This window comes from Homalodisca vitripennis, chromosome 4 (genome assembly GCF_021130785.1).
Source record: "Homalodisca vitripennis isolate AUS2020 chromosome 4, UT_GWSS_2.1, whole genome shotgun sequence".
NCBI lineage: Eukaryota > Metazoa > Arthropoda > Insecta > Hemiptera > Cicadellidae > Homalodisca > Homalodisca vitripennis.
The window spans coordinates 131,005,180-131,030,831 of NC_060210.1; the positions used below are offsets into that span (position 1 = coordinate 131,005,180).

General features: G+C 32.4%; 1 protein-coding gene across 1 annotated transcript in view; it reads right to left on the reverse strand.

Annotated features, from left to right (window-relative positions):
- The window catches only part of LOC124360171, a 36,166-nt gene extending 10,889 nt beyond the window's left edge, over positions 1-25,277 (reverse strand). The window contains 9 exon segments of the mRNA XM_046813550.1: positions 1,198-1,340; positions 2,568-2,736; positions 6,059-6,187; positions 8,562-8,696; positions 9,293-9,397; positions 16,639-16,695; positions 17,692-17,754; positions 17,757-17,823; positions 24,827-25,277. Of these exon segments, the coding sequence (XP_046669506.1) occupies positions 1,198-1,340; positions 2,568-2,736; positions 6,059-6,187; positions 8,562-8,696; positions 9,293-9,397; positions 16,639-16,695; positions 17,692-17,754; positions 17,757-17,823; positions 24,827-24,903 (945 nt within the window). The 5' untranslated portion in view covers positions 24,904-25,277.
- Positions 25,278-25,652: the final 375 nt, after the last annotated feature.

The following is a 25,652-nucleotide window of genomic DNA, read 5'->3' on the forward strand; positions in this document are numbered from 1 at the left end:
TACTAAGAAGACAGCGTTAAATTGTCCAAAAGCTAGAAAGAATCCTGTGTTAAAGAAGCCATATTGATTGTTGGTGGTTACGCTTTAGCCCATCATGATACAGCTCTCTTCTCTTCCCACACCTGTACGGATGCCTTCACAGTTGTATGTTATTGTTTCAGTCTGTTGGCTGAAGATGGCTTTCTATAGTTAGGCCTAAATACAAGCATCATTTGGAAAGTAAGTTCCAATCTCTTATAAAAATAAATAATAGATAAAAAAAACTTGTTTTATTTGATTCCTGACATTCTTTTGTATGTTTCAACATAGTTTCTATTTCTTTAAACATTTGTCATAAAGTTCAACAAGCTTTTAAATGCCAATCTTGTAGAAGTCTGCTGCCTGTGAGGATAACCTATCTTCAACTGCTTTTTCACCTCATCATCAGTGTTTAAGCCCTTATCATTGAGAAAACTCCTTTAGGTAGCGAAACAAGGAAGTGAAAATCACTCGGCACCAAGTGGTCAATCTGTTCCCAACCAAATAATCTGATGAGATTTTGGGTTTGGATGGCAGAGTGTGGTCTGGCATTGTCATGCAACAAGAAATCTCAAGATGTGACTAGGCCACGACACTAATTCTGTATTGCACGTTTAAGTTTAATCAGCGTATTGTAATAAGTGGCTTCATTTATTGTTTTTTCTCATTACATAATCTTGACTAACAATATTACATGTCTATCACAAAACATGGTCGCCATAACATGCTTATTGAGATTGTTTGGTTCTCTAAAAGTACCTTCCTCATGATATCGGACCAAAAACTTCTGAGCACAACCCATTTTTCTCATTTTGTGTTCCTTAGTAAGCAGCCTGGGAACCCAATGTGAGTACAATTTGCGTAATTTGAAATCTTCAAAGACAATTTTGTGCAATGTTGTTTTATTTTTGGTCGGAAATTCCAATGCTAATGATAAAATAATAAATTGCATATCTTCACGAATATTTCATCAACGACATTGACCAAATCTTCCGTAATCACTGATGGCCGGCAAGATCACGGTTCATCATGGACACTTTCCTGCCCATCTTTGGAAGCTGTCACCCATTTCTGCACTTTGCTGTCATTCATCACGAAATACGCCTCTAAAACACCCTACTAGGAAATCTATTTTCTCCTTACAAATATTTATATTTATAAAATACAATACAAAATTACCTGATTAGAGTTCACAATAACACCATGATTAGAGATAACAGTTTTCTTTGTTTTCTCAATGTCTTCAAGATCAACACCTCGGCAACAGTCGTCCAAGAGAATAGTCCGGTATCCAATGGATAGAGCATCTGCAGCTGTAGCTCCTATTAACTCAGTAATAACATCATGTATTGAAACTTCACATGTATGTTTACTTCTGATAGAAATTTAATATGGAATCTTCATATATTTATTACAGTTTTTATTAATTAAGAACCTACAAATTCGAATTACATTATAAAGAACCAACATTAGTACATTTTGCTGTAACGATACATTAGCATTTCTAATAGATAACTTCTAATCATGATTTTCACAATTTAAGCATGACTGATTTATTAAAGTGTCTAATGGTTAGCTCATGGAAGCATGCACCTATTGATAAAGTCTGCCAGTTCGACCCTGATACTGGGAAAATATTCAAGAACTATTTGTTTGTTGGATAAAATTTTAAACAGAAGCTGATTTGATGATTAAAATATTATCTTGTATTTGAATTTGATCTTGAGGAGAAAAACACAAGAATGAAAGAAACACAAACTGGACTTTCATTTATGTAGTTCCTGTCGTCTTCAGGTCATCACCTGCCCATGTCATATTATATTTATAGGTGACAACAATGTCATAAACTTGTTCTATATGTGGTTTTAAAATTAAGTTTATAGATATAGATTTTATTACTGAGGGGTTTAAACCAAATCCACCAATTCTTTAACAAAGATTTTGATTTGAGAATCAATCTACAGGATTCGATATTCGAATCTGCAGAGATCAACTGTGTCATTTATTTGTTTTTATCGTAATTTGAATTTGAAAATCTACAAATAGGTAAAAAGTTATTGTATTTATAAAAATAATACTGCTTGCAAATTAAATGTTTTATATTTATTTTTATGTATTGCCATGAGTCTGTTGTATTTGTTTGCAAACAACATTTGCAAACCATATGTTCTGGAAGGCCCTATGCAGATGAAGCTTGTATCTATCGTATTACAATATTTAATCTACCAAATTAAAGTAGAAGGTACGGGAATATGACTTTGTTTTTCAAATATAACTATTTCTCTGAATCTGTGCTAATCCCTTTACAATACAGTTATTGAATCACTTTTTTATTAGGCAGTCTCCAAATGTTTAAGAATGAAGAAATTAGATTGGTTATGATCTATTTCATACGATTTGAAATTGAATTTGAGATTCATAAATTCAGGATTAACATAAGTGAAATATTAATTGTTAAATGAGCGGGGTGAAAATAAAGGTGCTATTAGTTGAATATAAATTCAAATAATCAGACAATGATTAACTCAAATCAAATATGCTTTACTCACCCACACACACATCGTAGGCTAGGCCACATACATAAATGTCAGTGGCGTTCTTCTCAGCTAACTGGTTCTTTAGAGTTGTCTGGGTTAACTTCTTGTTATCCCAGAACACTGAATAAGAATCCACCTCAGAGTTGGTTCCCTTGTAAATTTTGATTGCATTGTCAACAATCTATATAACAGAAAAGATATCATTGACTTTTAGAATCGAGCAGGTACTGGAGCATCTGTACTTACTAACTGAGTAAATTTACCGTCAGTGTTATAGAATCTGTAACTTATACTTTAGTTCTTACTTTACTTACAACTGAACAATTTATTGTTGTAGAGAAAATTTTCAGTAACATTGTAAAACCATTAAAAGTGCAAATTAACTTATTTACTAGAGAATGTTCAAAGCTGCAAGGTCTAATTTGGACCAATTTTATTTATAATTTTTGTGGCTGGTCTTCCTTCAATTATAAACCAATAAATTGTGACTTATACCAATATACAGATAATAAGTCAGCTGTAGTTATAGAGGGGATTTTAAATATTTACATAATGGCATCTCAGTGCTTTAATGATTTGAATAACTGATTTCTTGCAGTTTGAAAAAAATCACGGGCTGAAAACGTTTCTCTTCTGTTTATCTGCACACACATTGTCTACAGAACAAATTGAGCAATAGAATTGAAATTTTATACAAACTTTAATTTCCGCAAAAATAAGATCAAGTTTGATCATGATGTATAACTGTCCATGGGATTTCGTTGACCAATAGCAAAGCCTATCCTATCACTCAGAAAGATATCTTGAGAACAAATTGAGTTAACAATTTAAAGTTTGCACAAAACTAAATTTCTATATAGGCAAGATTGATTTCCATAGTGGTTCATGTTCCTCCACGAATGTCCCTCATCTGGCCAGATGCCATTAAGGATACATCCATTGCAATCATACAATGGGAGGTCCAGGACAGAAGTCCCCTGGCATGATAACACCTCATCTTTCTTTTTACTTTTTTGGCAGTAATTGGGTCAAGGCAATTTTTCGGACAGTGAGATGAACCATATTCCACCAGGATACTGTCAAAATGCCTATTGCCCCGCGAGACTTGGCACATCATGGTACGCAACACATGATCTTGCATACCTTGTTTTATTAAGTTTGATCTGCTTATTGTAATCTTCCACAAAGTACCTCAAGAAGTTTTTAAATTCTTAATCTAGTTTATTTCTATATCTTCTACACTATTTATCTTTAGACACTATAAAAATAGTATAATTTCTTAATTTTCAAAATGTTAATAGTTATATTTTAATTATATGGAATGGGATAGCACAAAGTTACAACATTTTATTAGAATATTTATAATAAAACAAGAGTCTTAAGAATAATATAGAACAATACCCTAAGTAGCACTGTAAATTATAATTCATGTTAGCACAAATATTAAATCTGCTAAGCTTTTGCATGTTATAACTGTGTACATTTTTTTGTGAAACATCAGAATTTATTTATAAATAATGGCCAGTGTTTTTATAAAACAAAACATAACTATTTCATTCCCAAGCCCAGTTCATTCTACAAGTAAAATGGAAAAGTGTATGTACAACACAAAATGTATAATAATGAGACTTTGTGAATTGAGAACAATTAATGGACTTCTTTAAAAGGTTAAATCAGTGCCTAACACACTATGCTTTTTTCTTTGTATAAATATTTTTAAACAAACACACAACTTTACAAAAATACATATTGCAGAATGAGCTTAACAATTGCAATATGAACTCTTACTTTATCAATTTTATATTTGATATAATAATATTAGTTAATTAGGAATTGTAATACTTAAAAACAATACATACTTAATAACATTATTATAAAGTATGACAATTCCTAATGAACAATTTGTATAAATATGGGAAATAAATGTTAATGCCTTAATATGTCGAAAACCCCTACACTGTGTTTCAGTTTCCAGATGTCAATCCTGCTTATACTTATAGTCAATTTAAACATAGACTATTATGATATAATTAATCAAAATTTATTTCAATAAACATAACTGTGCTTCTTTTATATAAATTATTTTGAATCTTCCAACTTTCCACCACCTCCCAGGCAGTTGGTTTTCCATCTTTGTTTCTACCATGAATAAACAATCAAATAAGAGTTTAACTCCAACAAATATGATATCTAAATGTTCCCAATGATCTCAAGTGTAACACTGGATATGCCATGTACCATGGACATTGAAATTTTCAGTAAACATCACACCTTAAAAAGCAACAAAACTTTTTCAGAATATGTTCTCACAAACTTTATATTAAATGTCTAGAAGTTTGTTTTACAAATAGAATAAATGTGTTGCTGCGAATGCATGCAAGTTTCTTTATAATACCCAATGACTCGGAGAGAGGCATTTTGTTTTTAGCAAATACAAACAATTGTTTAATTTTTGTTATAACAAAAATTATATCTTTTAAATAAGGATATAAGGGATGACATAGTGATTCAGCAGGCTATAAATATTGTTTGATGCCTCCTTTATGGCTGCAGATGCGGGTGAAGTACTGTATTTGTTTATTGTACTAAATCAAGAATTTTACTCGTATTGCATGTGTTATTGTTATGTTACAAAAACGTTTATTTTTAGATTCAATGTGTAAAATATTTTGTGAAATGTTTCTTTTACTGCAATTATTGAATGATATTATTTGTTTTACTAAATTGTTTTAACCTTTAACGATTGTTTGTTAATTCATTTAACGATAAACATTTATAACATTTATCATATATCAATGAAAAGCTTAGTTTTTAGACTAGACACAAAACTATTGGTTTTACAAACTTTTACAAAATAACAAAATATTAACTTGTTTATAATCAATTTGACAAAATATATTACAATTTTGCTATTAAATTTATTTTAATTTAATTTGTTCAATTAGGGCATATGTTTAGATTTATGTAATAAAAAACCAATTCATGATTACTATGCATATAGGCTTGTTTGTAAAGCTGCATTTTATATTTGCCTACAAATAAAGCATTGTGTTCTTGGTCATTGCTATTCTGTATTATATTGGTATATGTATAATTTTTTAACATGTTTAAATTTTTTCCTGGGTAATAACTTGTTGATGTTTCAAATATTTTTAAATTTTTCAAAGAAATTAGAAAAAGATCAGGAAACTCACACAACATTTGTATTTTAATACAAAAATCTTTCAGCAATCACCGGTTTTCCATACATGGTTATTGCATTATTTTTTTTATACAGGGAAATATGTTTGAGAGTTCTGTATTCAAGATTTGCATATTTTGGAAAAAAATGTATAGCATGTTTATGTTTGAATAAAACATGTGTTTTAAGAACTCTTGCAAATCAGCATAAAAGGGCTTGCCAATAAAGAAGTCATAACATAAGCAGTTAGTTGGAGGATTAAATTCCCCCTTCTTAAATGCTAATTATGAAGAAGTCAATTATGAAAACCCAAATCACTCACTTTTAAGTCTTTGTGCAACTCAGCTCCCCAGGAGTCTTGCACACAGTGTCGTGGCCAGAGACGTTGCTTCATCATCGGAGGCCCCTCAAATGTCACAGTGTCATATACTTTAGCATTCTCTGCCGACACCTATAAGAGGTATTATACAATTTACTCTAGATATGATCCGGTGAAATGGAAAAGAACAATAGAACATAAGTATATGTGTATGGCATATAGTTGTTAAGATGGATACACTGGATATACAATCTGTATAATGGTGCATGCTTTAAGAGAGCTTAATGATCTACTTAACTCTCTTCACTGTTTTAGTTATTGCATAAAAACAATAAACAAGAGATTCAGCAGGATGCTTTGAATATTTTTGAAGGTTCATTTTTCTGATAAAAATGTTTGAGAGGTGATGCACAAATTTATCTATTACTCCTCTTACTATTATCTACTGCCAGAAACTGTGCAACACCATTAATTTCAAAACAAAGAATCAAGAAATCTACATATAAGAGGGTAAGCTGAAAAGTAGTGCACACATGCTTGTAGAACGATAACAAAAAGAAATAGTGATATCAGGTAAAAACTAAAGTAAAGTACAATATTCATAAGCTTCACAATCATTCGTTTATTTAACCTAGTCACAATTAAGACTAACACATTTCTCCCAATGTGTAACAAGTTTTTTTATTCCGTCACTAAAAAATTCTTCAGATTTTTCTTGAATCCAGGACGCAATAGCTGCTTTCACTGCATTGTCTGAAGTGTAATGAGTACCCTTGAATATAGGGAAAAAATAAATATTGCAGTGGGCTAGTTCAGGGGAATAGGGAGGGTGTGGAATTAGTTCAAACTTCAGCTTTCTCATTGCCTCTTCAGTTGCGCACATAGTGTGTGGACGAGCGTTGTCATGTTGCAAGATTATTGGCTCAAGGCTGCCTCTAACACGACAAACTCGACGTCGTAGGTGTTTTAGAGTCTCTATGTATTGAGACGAATTTACGTCGCACCTTGTTCCAAATAATAGGTCACATAAACTTGATGAGCACCCCTAAACACAGTCAAAAGGATTTATTTTGTGGATGGTTGTTTTGAACTTTTTTGTCGCAGGAGAACCCAAATGTCGATATTCAATGCTTTGTCTTTTCTCTCCTGGATGGTGCACCCATGGCTCGTCCCCAGTAATGGTATTCAAAAGAAATTCGTCTCCTTGGCGTTGCAAAAGTTGCTGACAGCATTCCATTCGACGCTGTTTATTCTCGTCTGTTAAACAGCGTGCCACCCACCTTATGTTGATTTTCTGGTATCCTAATTGTTGAATAATGAAACCAACATGTTCCTTAAATATTCCAACATGGTTTGTGATAATATGCTGTAATTACTTTGAATCAAATCATCAACAAATTTGTGGTGCTTGTAGTCTGTGGTAGTGATTGGATATCCACAGCGTGTTCCATCAACAATTATGGCTTTTCCAGGATCACAACCACGAAATATTATCACCCATTGATTGACAGTCGATCTATCAACAGCATCATCAACGTAAACATTATTGAAACGACAATGGATTTCAATAGGATTAACTTTTTCAACAGTTAAAAATTCGATAACAGCACATTGTTTACATCTAATTGACATAGCATTTGAATCCATCTGCATGGTTACGCTGTTAATAATACAAAGGATTGACACAAAGTTTTCAAACTGCACATGCGTGTAGAGGAGGAATGGTACTTACGAATGCCACCGGCACACTTCTATAGCTCATTTCAATTGTGTTTAACAAACATGTGTGCATTACTTTTCAGCCTACCCTCATATTTAAGTGGCTCTTATTGTTTTCTTACTAAGGCATAGTAAGTTCCACAAAAAAATGTTTGTATCACCAAAACAGGTCAGGACAGGGAGAGATAAAAATAAGTCCATTAAAATTGTCCAGCCTTCTACTACTCAAGCAGTGCTGTTTTCGAAATCTTAATTTATTTTCACTCTGTTTGACAAAATGGATGAGATATATACTGTTAAATTCAGTTTCTTTATTTGCCAAAAATGCAATTGTTCTCAGCCAATGGTCAAAGCACACATGTTACTGACCCTATATTCTTTTATTGTTCAGTATGAAGACTAACAGCTTTCCTAAATACCTGTACACTGTAAAATGCAGGTGTTAATAATTGTCTACGTTATCATACCTACAAGTAAAAATAACCTACTTTCACATTTAAATTTATTACATGGTGTGCTTCAAATGCAGAGTTGGTAAAATTTGTAATCTTGAAATAATTATTTTCTACCTTAAAGAAAAAAATTCTTGAATTGAGAATACATTACCAGTGTTTAAATACAATTTTGGCACAAAAGGAAACCAACCATACAACACACACGTTTTAGACTTCTAAGGGAGCCTCTAATGTACATAAAACTAAACAGCACAATTCTAAAGATTCTTGAACGTACATTTACATTTTTAAAACACGTTACCATAATAAAGTATATGAAGTGAAACACTTACTGAGCTAGAAGGGTGGACAACACGCTGGGGCAGATTGTCTATGAAAGACACATGATCACTGGGGTGCCAGTCCAGAGAGTAAAACACAGCATCAAATGTAACCGTCTCCAGTAGTCTGTTGATGGGCTCCACTACCTGTAAATTAAACATGGGACTTATCTCAATCTTTTTTTTACACTCCAAGTTCTAGGAAGGATGTTCCTAGTTGGTGTCACTGATATTCAAACTCAACTGTATAACAGTTCGAGGGTTAACCCTAGATTTGGCAGTCAGAAAATTCTAAGTTGGCAGGGTTATTTTTACGACTTTGCTAGTTATATTCCACACATGAACGAAAATTAACTTTCATCTTGTTTTTCACAATGTTATCTGCAGAAATTGATGTTGGTTAATAATCTTGTACAGCCATATTTTTTTTAAAGTTTTACATAGAGTTTTTCATGGATAAAAGCAAACATTGAATTAATAATGATAACTGAACTTATAGTTCAAGTTCAATCATTTCAAAAATAATATAAATATTAATTGTTCAATACAACATTTAATATATTCCAACAATAGACAAAATACTTATATACAGGGATCATAAATAAAACAAGGCAGTCTTGAAACTGATTTTATATGATACCTAAATACAAAAGAAGTGTACACATAGAGCCTACACAATTTTATCAGAAAATAAATCTTAATTTAAAAATTGTCACACTATGTTATATGTTTTTATTTGTTACCTCTAAACCATTTTGTTGTGCTGAGCAGTTGCTTATGTTCAAGGTGCCAGATATGAAATCATTCTGAACATCAACAATTAGGAACACACTGACTGGACGAACAATCTGAAACAAAATAATAAATGCTTATATTAACTAGATACAATCTGGAGTCGGATAAATATATGGTGATGGGTAATCTGGCAACCAATTAATAACAATACATCTATTAGCTGGACTTTATAAATTTACTCGAAGATGTGCCAAATTTACACACTGGATAACCTAGTTAGGTTGTTAGAGAATTAGTTACATGTTTTCAATGCATTATTACAGTAAATTACTTCATGAAAAATATCCACTTTGATATATATGACATATACCATAACTTTTAATGTAATTTTCAAAATTGAAGTCTGCATCCTTTTTAGTGCACTCACTATTGATGTAATATTATGGAGCCATAATACATTTGTGAAAGGGAAGTAGGCATATATCAGCTACAATGTTCAGAGGACTAGGAGAGAGGTTAAGTGAAATTGCTACTGGCTCTTATATCAGGTTTTACACATGTAGGAGCACTTCTGGCTTGAATGTCCATCCCTATATTCTAATCTATCTTGTTGCCCGGATCAAGAAAATATATACAAGGATCATTCAATAGGTCCTTAGAAAATCCTACAGATGGCACTCGTAGGATTGAAACAAAATTTTGTCCGTAAGCAGCATTATTGACTAGACAGCTGTCAACATTTCAGCTGGATACATCATGTAGTTTCATTGCTATTGACAATTGAAGTGAACAACTTTTGTTTGGTTATAATAATGGAGAAAAGTGAGTTTCAAGAGGTGATAAAACATTTTTAAATGAAAGAAATCAAATCTGAGTTGGATATGGTTTATGACACGTCTGCTTGTGTGCTTGCAACCATTCACAATTGGATAAACATGGCTGTTCATCTACAAATAATGAACATCGATTGGGACGACTAGTGGAAGTGTCTACACCTGAAATGATTGAGAAAATCTTGAAATATCAACGAATTAAAGCGCACAAATGGCTTGGTGGAAGACGCTTCATTTCAAACAAACAGGTTATAGAACAAACAAATGCTTATTTAGAAGAACTTCCAAAATTGTATTTTTGGGCAACTTAAAAAAATTGGAAAAAAGATTGGAAAAATGTATATAGCTAGCTGAAAGGAGATTAAGTTGAGACATAACAACAAATGTTTAAAGTAAAAATTAGTTTTTCTATTTCTTTCTAAGGACTTATTGAACGAACCTTGTACATATGTAGGTCTTGGATACAAACTTTGATCAAAAAGCATCTACTTCTGGTCTTTGTAATCTACTTAGTGGGAAAGAGTGGAAAATCATTCATAAAGTTCAGTAGAAACACACCAAAATAATTGTTTATAATATATCTTTTTATAACAGTTGATTTTCAGGCTGTAGTGAGAGAAAGAATGGCTTGTTGAGGATAGTTAGTGTTCATTCCTTGGTTTTTCTGTCACTGTAAAAATGCCACAAAAAGATATTGCAAAGTTAAAGAACCCAACCAGTTTTTAGTACATTATGTGCAACTATTCACATTCTCGAATAGTGTAGGTTTTACAATAGTATTTCCTAGGCATTAAATTTCTAAATTACTCATCATTTGCGCAATGTGTCGTAACAGTAATATTGGATGAAAAGTGTATATTCAAACAATATACTTTTACTTTATTTTGACAAATCTAAAACCAACACAGTGTACAAAGGAGCTTATGCTAGATTTAAAAAAATCTATAGGTATGAAATTAGAATAGCAAAGTTGAGAGCCAATGACAATTTTATAACTACTTCTGACAACAAGTGTAAGGCAGCTTGGAAGGTCATAAATTCAGAAATGGGGAGGGAGAGCAGCAACAAAAATCATAGTTTTCCTTTCTCCGCTGAAAATGTTAACGATTACTTTGTAAATATTTGTAATGATATTATACCAAATTCAAACCCAGCCAATATTGTAAATGTAGACAAAATGCTAGAAACAACACATGTTAACATTGTAAATAATTTTAAATGGAATGATGTAACTGTACTTGATGTAGAAAGATGTATTAAAAAACTCAGTAGTTCAAAGTCCGAAGATTTTTATGGTTTATCAATTATGTATTAAAGCAATGTTACAGTGTTTTGCTATGTCCTTTGGCCTATTTGATAAACTGGATGTTTTTAAGGGTATCTATCCTAAGTGTCTGAAACTTACCATTATAATACCTGTTTTTAAGAAAGGAGATATTTACTCTCAAAGTAATTATCGTCCAATATCACTAGTCCCAGTTATGTCAAAAGTTGTAGAAGCTATAATTAAGGAACAACTCAATAATTACTTTGAAATAAATAGATTTCTATCATCAAGTCAATATGGTTTTAGGAAAGGTCTTTCTACCATCAATGCTATAGAAAATGTAGTGTCCTATGTATTTCAAGGATTTGAAGAAAAAAATTATACTCATGCAACCTTGTTGGACCTAAGTAAAGTGTTTGACATTGTGTCTCACGATATTCTTATGACAAAACTTGAATTTTACGGTATTGTGCAAAATGAGCTAAATCTATTAAGGTCGTACTTGAGGGATAGATATCAAATGATTAAAACTGGTGAACAACAATCAAGCCTGCAAAAAGTATTAAACGGGGTTCCCCAGGGCTCAGTACTTGGGCCATTTCTTTTTATTATTTTTACTAATGACCTCCCAAGTTTCTTATCCAGTAATTGTGCTTTATATGCTGATGACACAACATTGTTAAATGCAGGAAAAGATCTTAATATATTACTCGAAGACAGTGAAACCACATTTAAAAAGTCTTGCATATGGCTTGAAAATAATAAATTATTACTTAATAAAAATAAGACTGAAAGAATTGTTTTTGGGCTTAAAAACACTGAAAATAGATCTGTTAAACTTCTAGGAATAAATCTAGACTGCAAGCTTAGTTGGAATGAACATACAAATCAATTGTGTAAAAAATTGGCTAAAGTTCTTTTCTTATTAAGGAAACTAAAAACATGTACCAGTAGGGAACTTATTTTAAATGCTTACTACTCTTTTTTTCACTGTCACCTATTATACGGTACAACTCTTTGGGGAAACTCCTCTGGGGCTCAACAGGTTTTTTTATGGCAAAAGAAGGCAATTAGATGTATAGTGGGAATTGGGGACACTGAATCATGTAGACCGCATTTTATTGATGTCAGTATTCTAACGTTACCCTGTGTGTTCATGTTTCAATCAATTGTGTATGTTAAAGACCACTACGCAGAATTTAATTTACGAAGCAGTAAACATGTATATAACACCAGAAATAAAAACCTTATTGATGAAAAATTTGTACGTCTAAGTAACACGAAAAGTAATTACATACATATTGGCATAAAGCTTTTTAAAAAATTACCTCTAAATGTAAAGTCTTTGTCTGTAAATAGTTTTAAATTAGTTCTTAAGAAATGGTTTTTAAAAAAAGCTTTTTATAGTTTAGACGAATTCTACAATGTTTCATTAGATGACATAATATTTTAGGTGTAATATTTATATATCATAATTTATTCTCATATTTTGTAATTTTTATTATTTGTTGTATTTATTGATTGTTAATTTTATTAATTGTTATGTTTGTTAATTGTTATATTTGTTCATTGTTATACAGGGTGCGGCAAAATAACCTCTCTATTTTTAAATGCTAATAAAAACCACAGTTTTTTCCAAAAAACAAATTTATTCATTTTAACTTATTCTACGACATGGGAAGTTTTTTCTACTTTCTTTTAAACAGAATATCAGATAAGTGGTGGCCGTGGTTATCAATACATTGTTGCAAGCGAATTCTGAAACTGTCGTGGACTCTCTCGAGCATGGCTTGAGGTATGCGCAGAACTTCCTTCCGTATAGCTTGCTTCAGATCTTGCAGGTTTCTGGGGCGATGTTTGAACACCTCGGCCTTTAAGTAACCTCACAGAAAAAAGTTATTAAGTTGTTAAAACGTTATTCACACTTCCAGACAGATGGAAATGCGCTTCGTCACTGAAAAAAACAACAGCGTCTGGTGGGAGACTATCCAAGATTATTTGACACGCTTCCATACGACTCTGGCAATCACGTTGAGACAGCTCTTGAACAACAACCATCTTGTAAGGATGGAAATGAAGATCCATGTGTAGAATTCAACGAACACTACGGTCGGACATTCGAAGGGCGGCTACATGTTTGCGAGCTGATCGTTGAGGAGACTGCTAAACTGATTGCCTAACCGCATTAATGTTTTCTGGTGTACGAGCACTACGAGGTCTTCCACCTCGTTTTTTCACAACAGAACCAGTTTCTCTGAAGTTTTTCACCCACAGCACAATAGACTTGCGGTCCGGTACTGAATCACGAGGAGGAATTTGAAACCGCGTTCGGAATTCGCGTTGAGCCATGATAACTGATTCATTGTTACGAATGAACGCTTCGACCGCAAACGCTCTCTGTGTACTCGTCCACACCATGATGGCGACTGACGACTGGTGCCTACGGGCGGAGCGTCACTTAAATTTCCCCATCTCCTGCTTCGATTGCGGCTATCCCCACCATTCTGAGTGCCTCCCTCTACTCACAATAAAGCAATGAAAATAGGGAGGTTATTTTGCCGCACCCTGTATATTGTTAATTGTTATATTTAGATTAAGACACATCGATAAACAACAAGCTATCTTACATCAAATTTGATCTGAAGTCAAATGTCTACTATTTTATTTATATCATTGTGCTACCATTTAATTGACTAATGTGACAAAGCCTATTGTAACATATGTTATTTAACGGCAATAAACAAATTGAATTGAATAATAGTTACCCATTACGAGCTTCATGTATCTCATGGCTTTGAATAAATAATACATCAAACAAGTGCCTTGTACTACAGACTGTCTGGTTTGCTGGGACTTGGAACAGGTGAACTTGACTGATAACTAAATAAATCATTGATGGAGAGGGAAGGGGGAGGTTGCACCAAATGTCAGCCGGTGTTGTAGAGTTTTTGACAGCTTAATTTGTTAACTCTCATAAGGCATGCACAATTTTGTTGCACAAACTCTTAAGCCGTTTTAAGAATAATAAATTGGATTTAAATAGTTTACTTAGATTCTTTCTTAAATAATAATATAATAAGAGCATTTCGTCTCTTAATGAAAAGTATAGATGAACTTCAAATAAATAAAATTCAAAAAAGATTAGTTTTTATTTGCACAGTTTTGTTTTCTTGTGTCCAGGAAAATATTCTTAAATTATAATGTTTTAAACCTTTTAAATGAATGTCCTTCTTTTGTCATTTGGAAGTCATTGTACATTTTCTTATATTGGATGGTAACTTTAGCAGTTTTCATTCATAAGGTTGGCATACCAAGCTGTATTCAGAAACTAGTCCTAAAAGTTTTAAGTTTTTTTCATGTTTTAAAACTGCATATATATCAGACAATATTAGGCTTGTGGCATCCTCTATAAAACAAAAACTAATATCTATGAGAGACCATGTCAGTTTCAGTTAAATTTGTAATATTCAGTTATTTGTATTTGTTTGTGACTGGCATTATTAACTTTTTCACCAAATATTCCAAGATCAATGTCATAAAGATAGAGAATAATAGAGAACAAAAACTGCAGTTTCGCATGAGTGAATTATCGGATACATATCCCTTAAAGTACAGTAAAAAGTAATATTATTCACTAGATGTAGGCATTTGGTAATATAGTAAATGTACATTATCTCAAAGTGAATGTAAATACTGTAACTTTCAATAAATAGATGGTTTGTGATGTAAATAAAAATATTTATACTCTCAGTTGATACAAGTTCTCATAACAGCTTATGCACAACAAGCATACATAATCAAATAATTTTTATCTACAACTATTGTATATAAAAAAAAGATATTGTAGCCTTTTAGCACACTATCAGTATGTCAAGAAGTGTTACACACAAGTTACAAAACAGCTGATAGGCCTTCTACAATTTTAATTTACCAAAATTAGTGATATAAAGTTCTTGAAAGTCTTTTATAATTCTATGAAGACCAATGTGATTTATTGAAAGCAAAATAATATGGTAATATGACTAACTGGGCAATTCTTGGGTAACCATGATTATGCGGAAAAAAACAATTGTGGAACCATGTGATATATATCACAACTTTGTATAGAGTAATAAAAGATTTTATTGTTTCCCAACGTAATTTTGTATAACATTTAGGTCTTAAGCATTAAATGTTCCAAACAAAATAAATTCATAACCATCAGGAATGAAGCTTATTTGGAACATTATAGCTTTTGTAATACAAAGAATGACACAGTTGTCACTAATGTTGCGACAATGGCAGTCACACCACCTGCTTCAAACTATTCAACTGTGTCTGTCTCTGTACTATAGTAACTTTTTTGTTTTATTGATGTATAGTACTGTGTTTTTTATTGTGGAAATGTGTAACTAATTAGAGCAGCATTGTAACAGTAATTTTATTTGTATCACAAAAAATTAAAATCTTGAATCAAAACTCATTTTAAAATCTTAATTTTACTACATACAAAACTAACTGTAAGCTAAACTGATGTTTTATACTGAAAATATACCACAATAAATACTAGCTAAAGATTCAAGCAGGAATAAAAAAGGTTCTTTGTTGTTTTAAGAATACCTTATTAGTTAAGTATTATTTTAGTATTTTAATGATAAATTATGTGGAAGTCTCCTGCGATGATAACAACAAGTAGAATAGACAGTATATAGTGTTTCAAACCAGACATCTCAAATGTCAAACAACTAACTACAGAGGTTTAGTTTAGACTATTTCCCACTAAATAAACTCTACAGAATTTGTTAAAAATAATCTCAACCCTGTTAAAATACAAGGTGTCACAAAACAGAGGGTTCCATGTTCAAATCTCAAAACTTTAAAATGTCAACACATCACGTTGTACATTATTTTCAAGTATTTTACATCACACAAGCTTTCAAATGACACCATGTATAAATGTTAGTATTTTTCAAAATATCTTACCACTATCAATTTTATTTTCGTGAAAATTATCAAAATAACTGTAATACAACATTTTCATATGTTAAAGGGGGTTTCCACCACATCAAATTAAACATCTTTTACATTTAAGTTCTTTCTTATCTCTAACCATTAAACAACTGCAAGAAATACACTGCTTTAATGGGTACCGATTGGAATGGGAAGTTTACATTGTCTCTTTACAAGTAGTTAGAAAATTAAGAGACCAGAATGTAAAATGAAATATTAAAACATCTGAAACACCCTGTATAACTGATTATTGAATTATACTTACAGTTTTTATCCAGTTATTCCAGCAGTAAACAAACTCTTCTCTGTCCAGCAACCCATCCTGAAAACACAATAACAGGACACACTGACATATTTAAATTAAGAGACCACAAATAAAACAAATCTATCAAATTATTCAATGTTGTTATCTTACAGTCATATAAGTTTTATATCCAATACATTTATGTCAAAACACTGAAGAGAACATACTAAAGTTTACTAATGTTAAAAAACGTATCTTTGTAAATAAAATGAATTCCCAAATTATATTCTTTCAATTATTTTTTATGTGCTGGTGTCATCCATTTAAGTTACTGACAATCAGAAAAACTCAATTGAGAAAAAGATTTACACATTAGAATATAAAAAAAACTGACACACAGCTATAACACAAGATATAAAACATTACAGCCAACACCACAGCAAAGATTGACTTAATATGAAAATTCATTTATAATGTGGCACTGAAGTTTGAAACAATTTAATTATGCACATTTTAGACATTGCTTGGCTTACTACATGCTGGAGGATTCTATTAATGGCTTTCAGAGTAAAGGTCATTCTCTTCTTTAACTGAATGTATTAATACAATGAACAGCAAACAGCAATTTTATAATTTAAAGTCAGTCCTCAAAGTAATAAAATTATCATACATACAATGTTTTTATACTAAATTATATTGTTCTTTATTTTTAATGTATATTTATTGTTTTATTATTCACATTTTAAATTTTAAGTTATTCTAATGTATTATAACACTTTAAGTTTGATCACTAATTCAAAAACAATTTCCTGTCATAACAACATAATTATATTGCTTGAGAAGAAATAAACAACACAATTCTCAAAGAAATAATAATATACTGTACAGTAATAAAACACAAGGCAATAGTGTTTTATGAACAAAGGTAATTCCTTAACAACAATGTGTTCAATAGATATTTGGTAATAGTTCTTGGATTTTAAAATGATATTGAAACATTATTTAATGTTATTAATTAATTATTAATTTCAAACACAGCAAAACACTTCCTCCATTACTTAAATAAAAGCTTACCTTATTCTGATCAAAGATATCAAAGACTTCTTGAAGTTGTTCAGGTTCCAAACTATATATATTTTACCTCTATCACTCCTGAATATTGCTCGGCAGATGCATTCAAACTCTTTTAAATTAAGGAATCCATCCCTAAAAAACAACAAATAAATTTTAATAAATTCCACCTTTCTCGGGTTTCTGTTTGAAATTAAAATGCTTTACAAAGGGTGTCCCATAATTCTCTGGACAAAGTTATATCACACTATTGCTTAGGTCTGTGGTGCTTATTTTAATTAAGATCATTAAAACTAATAAATTAAATCCTACAAAATTTGGGTCCAATGTTTTGTAACCCTGCCAATTACTATAAAAATATTATATTATCTTTGATACTTTCAAAATGGTGCCCATTAATACTTTTAATATCCTAAAAACCAGCAATTGTACTAAAGTATTAGAAAAATAATAAAACATCAAAATGATTTAAATCGAATGACAAATAACTGACAGAACAGATTTAATGTGACAAGATATGACACACACTAAGGTTCTCAGGGAGTACCCAACAATACGAAATCAAATAAACCGCAACTTCAGAATTTCTTAAGCCTATTGTTGTTTTGTGTTTTATGATATAAAAGTCTGTAAATATACATTTTAGACCCAACTAAGGAAAGCTTAGAGTCAAGTATTTCAATGAATTTATTTTAAGATCTGTTGTTTTAGGACTAATTTCTTTATTAAAATCCAACTTTTTGAACTTCTCTTTGCAGAGTTTAAATTCTGTTTATGGCTGACTCCATTCTAGAAAAAACACAATCCACTAAATTCCTTGGAATACACCTTGATCAAGAGTTGACATAGATAGAATGTTCACATTGACACCATTTGCACCAAATTAGTCTCAGGCAGTTATGTTGTGAGGTTTTTAGCAAAATACTGCCCGAGTCAAGTACTGATGATGGCATATTATGGTCAATCAATCCAAAAATCAATTTTTGAGAGTATTCAAGCATCAAAAGAATGTGATTTGAATCAATGCCAACATGAATTTCAGAGTCGTATCGACCAGCCTTCAAAACTTGCAACTGTTGACTCTGCCCAGTCTCTACATCCTGGAAACAGTTACATTTTGTATATCCTAATGTACCCTGATAAGGGGCCATGACATGCATATAGTTGTCTAAAGACAGAGACAACATCTGGAAGACACAGTACAGTAGTTTATGAACATTTACCTTCACAAGCGGGTGTCCAATTTTTATCAACAGATTGCCAGCTTCCATTCAAAATGCACCAACGCCTATGGGGTTAAAAACCCGTCAAATGCTTTTTAGCGTCAATGGCATTTTACAATCTCTGCGAGGTTTTACTGTGTAACTAGGAGACTACCCATTTTGAAAACTAACCATGTGCGTTGAAGATGGTGTAAATTGGCGAGATTGAATGAGTGCAAAATTTGTATGTGTAAATGTGACACTGAGGTATGAATACAAAATTTTACATTAAATGCCTGATTTTTCCATATAATGTATATTGTATATGGCAATACAAGATTTGAATGGAATTGAATTTACTTATATAAAACATAAAAGTTTAGCAAAACTCATTGATGCGAAAAAATTCTGAAGCTGTAATTTATTTACTTTTGTATCGTTGGCTATTCTAAGAGAACCCCTATGTGGGCCATGACCTGCCAGTAAATTAGCTCTAAATAATTTATTATGCTATTATTGTTATTATAACACAAGTGCATATTTGCCCGATAACACCCTGAGAGAATATCTAAAAAGAATTTTAAAACTGTAAGTTGTCATGTCAGCAAAATCATTACTTCTCAGTCCTAGGCTACAATAATTGTGTTAGGATCAAACACAAAATGCTGTGCTCACTGGTTTGGTTATTCTTTGGCAAACTCTTTAAAGGGTTAAAGACAGGCAGACCTTGCATATTTTTGTGAAAACAGGCGTCTGGTCCAATTGACATTTTGAATGGCTGACTGTTTCTCATACAATCAATTTTGTTCTTCCGAACACGGAACTTTGTCTTTCTACACATATCGCCAGAAGGTCCAGTCGGCCTCCACCTCATAAAAAGTGGGGCTTCAATTACTCCTAAATTGCATTTATATCAATAATAAATTAAATGCATTACAATTTTAAATTCCTATCTTTGATAGAATTTAACAGAGCTTAATAATAAACTACAAACAAAATTCCAAATTTGAATACAATCTATTTAGTAACTAACCATTTTAGATGCATTTTAAATATTTAGTCTACAAACTTTAACATTGAAAAAAAATTGTGTTCTTCTGTTGGTGAATGTTTTGTAGAATTTTTTGACACTTTGGTATTATCCTGAACAATTTTTGGAACAATGTTTCTTACTGGGAACCTATTAAAGGGTATCACACCTGCAAAACACAAAAAATAGATAATGCAAAATAGGTTAAGCATTTGAACATGGGAGTCACCATGTTTGCTGCAGATGTGTTGAACTACTAGAAATAACAGATAACCATCTTATGTTCGACTCCCAATATTCTAAGATATTATATTTTGTTGTTGAAGAGTTATATTTATATTGCGGTAGAGTTTTTGTAGTCGTTTTGCTGTCAGTTAGTTATCTCTGTTGTTATTTATGTTTTAATTGCTGTTTTTATATTATTTATTATCAGTTGTCCCTATGTTATTATCAATTTTGGTTTTGTTGTTATTTTTACAGCCCTGTCTGTTATATCATTCTGTAATCTCAATTGCAAGTGGGGGTTTCTGTTAATAAATAAATAACCTGCCTTGTTATATGTTACTAACACTTGCATTATGACCTATACAGTTATCTTTGGCACCGTATGATACAAAATTCACTAACAAATTTGCCATAATGTGATAACACTCCAGTGCTATCTATACACTTTAAAGTGCTAGCCTATATAACTTTCAAGCTTATGCCATTCATACCAAATTTCATCAAATTCTGAGGTGGTCAAGTAAAGTGTTGTTTATTTTAGTGTGTTGATTTCACTTGGAATGACCCTATAGTAGTTGTAGTTCAGCTATGTTTTTATATTAAGAAAACTAATAATGGTACTTTGGTATTAACCAGAGGCTATTATCTTTTTAACAGTTTCTCAGTATTAAATTTTTGCTGATGTGGCGTCAATACGTAAGTATCCGTTTTCCCTTTCACACGTCTTAATTTAATTGTTTGATTAATGGTTATGGTTCCTTTATTATTCATGAAATTATATACAGTAATTGTTTTAACTACTTCTATTAATCTGAAACATGTAACTTTAATTTCGTATTTTAGATACTTTAACAAAGATTAATATTTTTGTTATTCTACATATATAGAGTAGCCTATCAATGATTGTAGTAAATGATATAAATACCGGATCCGCTATTTGTACTTTGCCCGTACAGTGGTTTGAGCACATTGCACAGTACGATGATAGCACTTTGAGTGTTAACCCTCCGAGTGTCCATCATATTTTGTTGAATGCAAACATGTTTTGCGGGTCTTTGAAAGCTCTCCTTGCAAAATTGAGAAAAAATGTTAACCATATTAAAAATTCAAAGTGTTCTATACTATTCTTTTGCAAATAAAAAAGATCAAACTGTGTTAGTGTGAAACAAAAGAAAAGTTTTTACATCAGCTACAACAACAAAAGTTTTGCAAAAAAATTATCTAGGCCTATATATGTTTTTGGAATATAAAAAATTAAAAATAGCCAAATTGTGGCGATTTTAGTCCGGAACACAAAAAAGTATAATGTTTACTTTTTTTTTTCCTTGGGGCGGCCTACTGCCATGCACTTAAGCCTCAAAGGGCTTTTTGCGCACCCCGGAAACACCATGAGGCCTACCAGTCTACTACTTCAGCAGTTCAACAAACCGCCGAAAACAACCTATCAAGTCCTCCTGGGAAAATTCACCACCCCTGTCCAAGCTACCAAAGATGGCATACCGCTCTCTTGCTATTGCAGGGCAATCAAAGAGCAGGTACTCAGCAGTCTCCTCCTGCTCATTACACCTTCCACAGAGCGGATCCTCCTGAAGGATGCCAACTCTGTGTAGATGCTTCTTCAGGTGACCATGCCCCGTAATGAGACCAATTACCTTAGAAGACATTGATCTGTTTAATGAGAGAAGGTCCGAAGCCACCTTGGAGGAAGGTGACTGTAATACCATTCTACTCACTCTCAAACCCGGATGCAACCTCCACCTTCTCCCATGCTCCGCGCGAATCCATTTCGAGACAACCCTAGAGGATTCACACCTTGGAACACCGCAGAACGGTTGAGGGCCCGTCATAATTGTTGCTGAGCCCTGGTTGGCCAGGGCATCAGCTCTTTCGTTCCCAAGAATCCCCTCATGACCAGGAACCCAACAAACGGTTACATTGTTGATTCTGGCAAGGGAGGAAACAGTCTGATAGCAATCCCAAACCAGTTTGGATTTGATTGCGCAAGAATCCAGCACCATCAGCGCTGCCTGACTGTCCGTGAAAATGTTAATTGTCTTGCCCCTATATCGCAGACGAAGATTCTCACGAAATTCATTATTTTCTCCTGCCCTAGATATGCTAGGAACTGCTCCCACCTCAATTAGAAAAAATTACTGACATCAATTTCAAAAATAATGTCCCTTCTGTCACTAGATCTACATAAGCTCATGGGCTTTTGATTGGTATGGTTTATAATGCGATTGGACAGGTAATAGCACCAGTAAAGTGAATTTTAGTGGTGAATGTTTATTAACACAGTTCTGTCTGTTACACTTGGTAAACATTCTAGTAGACGCAAATTGCATCGATGTACGCATTTAATCGGTGGGGTAAATGTGTTATTAATACAGTAAAAAAATCCGGTACTTTGGGATTATACCGACCACACCCAGACATGAATCGTTATTTCACATTTCGTTTCTACTGATTACTAGATTAGCGTAGAACAATATTTCGTCAATATAAAACAGGAATTGTCTTATCGCAAACACCTCCCCATCCTCAGACAGAGGTCAAAGTCGAGCGTCTAGTAGATAACGTGATTGCAGAGTCTCGCCGCCCGTTCAGCTGGTGCATCGCTTTGTTGTACTTCCGTGTTTTACCTCTACATTTCTCCAAACACAAAAATTCAACAAAAACAAACATTTACCAAACTAAACTTTTTATTAAAAAAAACACTCAAAACTTGTTTTTATTCTTGATCACATTCCGCCACCCAAAATGCGAGTGCCTCCGGCCATCAGCGCGGGCTTCGACAGCACCTTCGGTGCTGCCCCGCGCTGATGTCGACGAAAGAAAAACATCCCTCGAGATAGTACCTATCAGTAAAATATCAAATTCTAGAGGGGCTAATCAGAAATATAAATTGAATTGTAATGGAAAGGCAATGATGTACCGTGCAAATCACGTGATGCCGCGCGGCCTGCCGTAATCAGGATTCTCGAGAAAGATAAGATAACAGCGACAACAATACCGATCACAATACCTGGAAATGCTTGTAAGTTTGTAATTTTGTAATTGAAGAGTTGTTTTTTCGTTCTATCATGTTTGTTTCTATAAATTTCTATTTTTGTGTTCTTCATACTGGTGTGGTCGGTATAATCCCAAAGTACCAAAAATCCTTTACTATTCATGAAATAAAAATTCAAAAATAATGCCCGGTTAGTAAGAATATGGGGTAGGGTACGATAAGCGGACCCGGTTTTTTATATCGAAGAATGTAATCATCGATACCTAATATTCGCATCTCAAATCCTAGACTATCAATCGATATAAAAGTGTCTGTAGTCCGCAACAACAAACATATGTTTTAAATGTGATTTTAATATTAATATATTAATATTAATATTTTAATATTTTAAAATGTGAATTTAATATTAACAGTGATCAAACAAATTATAACCTAAATTAGGAAAACTGAAGACGACCATATTTACTCCTCTCATAGTTACATTTGTTTCTTTCCCACAAATTTCACATAATGGGTTTTTCGGTACGAGTCTTACATGTTGAAGGCACGAAAAACATGTCTTATCATCTTTTAAAGCAATGTTGTGTAGTTTTCTAAAATTGACTGCCATTCTTAATAATCAAATGTTACTTATGTAAACTTGAAATATTACCTTACGTGTATTACTTGAAAGTGTTTACAGCTGTAGATATAGATGATGTTAATTGTTCAAATTAATTAATTAGTATCGATTGATTATATCGATGCTTATGATTGAGTAATATCGTTTGCTAATTTCAATATACAAAATTGGGTCCCCTTATCGTACCCTACGCAGAATATGTGTTATAGGTTAACCCTCCGGCTGGCAACGTCGTAAATTACAACTCATTTTTCCCCGCCGTGAACTGGCAGAGTCGTAATATACGACTCATTAAACATCGTCTACTAATTACGTCATAGTTCCGATAATTACCGCTCGAATCGCATAAAAGTTGTATCACTTTAATCACAAGATCCCAAGCCTTCTAATAATGTATTCACTTTTATATATATATGAATATTTGTTCTTTTACTGGCCGCTAAAAGCTCCCGACTACTTCCGCGTGACGCGACTCAGCAACTGTTAGTGCTTGTATATAATCTTGTTTTTTTCAATTGTAATTTCATTTGTAAATAAAAGTGTTTATAACTATGTATTTTCTTTTTGTGCATAAGTAAGTGAACATTATGCATATTTTAGATTTTTAAATAAAATTAATTTTGAGTTTTTATTAATGGCTTAATATAAAAAAGTGTTTTTTGAAAAAAAAGTTTTGAGTTCTGACCATCAAACATCCACCATTATTTAGGCAAGTCAAATTATAATTATGTTTATATTGTACAACATATTCTGCAGAGTAATTTAATGTATAACACTTTTGTGTTTTTTCCAATAATTAATTAATTGTACAGGATAAAAAATTAAAAACTCTGCACGAAGCTTAAAAACAGGGTGCCAGTCAAGGCTCAAATGCGCGCCAGCCGGAGGGATAATCTAAAAGGTTTATCTTCCTGTAGGCTACCACAAACACTGAAGCTAAAGCTATCCACTATCTAATATGAAGTTTATACTTATTATATAGATTGCTCATTTTTACTACTGCTTATATTATTTTTTTTAGTCTGAAACAATTTTTGAAATAAACTTACCCATCTTTATCAAAAGCAGTAAAACAAGCATCCATACTGTTTGGTTGAAACAGTTCTTCAAATTCTTCTAAGGACATTTGATTTATAATTAACAAAACTAAAAAGAGTGAATATTCAATTATTTAATGTCAGACCACTTATAAGTTAGTTCATTAATAACACAAATCTACTTCGCGACTGATATGTACAAAGTATTATAACATCACCCTCACTTATCACTCATGTCCTATGAATCATTCATTACATTCTACCAATAACAGACCATTCATTGGTAAAGTTGTTTAGAGTTGAAATTTGATAACACAAGACAACAGGAAAACGTTATTCGCCGGGCGCTTATTGACAGAACAATATCAAAGACGTAAAAAATAAACAATATTGCCTAACTCTGTCACACTTGCGCGCTAACGTCGCTACCATGTTCGTGTCGAGCACCAATCACTGCACTGCAGGAAACTCAATGCAGTAATGCGCACGTAGATAGTTGAAAGTTAGATCGATACGTCTTATCTTTAGGGTTACAACTTAAATCACTTGACAACAAAGTTCTTTCATGTTTCACGTGCTACAAACATGACAGCCTCTCAGTTATTAAAGCTTCGATAATTTTCTCGGTCATTACTCGGTTGGCAACTACTTACAAAATCCATCTTTCTAAAATTTTAGCTAAAAGTGGCACCAATGATAGTTTTTATAGATCTATCCAAAAATTGTTGTACAATAATTTTGTATTTATACTATTTTATGTTATCGTTTACTTGCAAAACAACGATTAAACCAGAAAGAATGTTTACAAAAGCTATATGTAGTTTAACCACAAATAAAA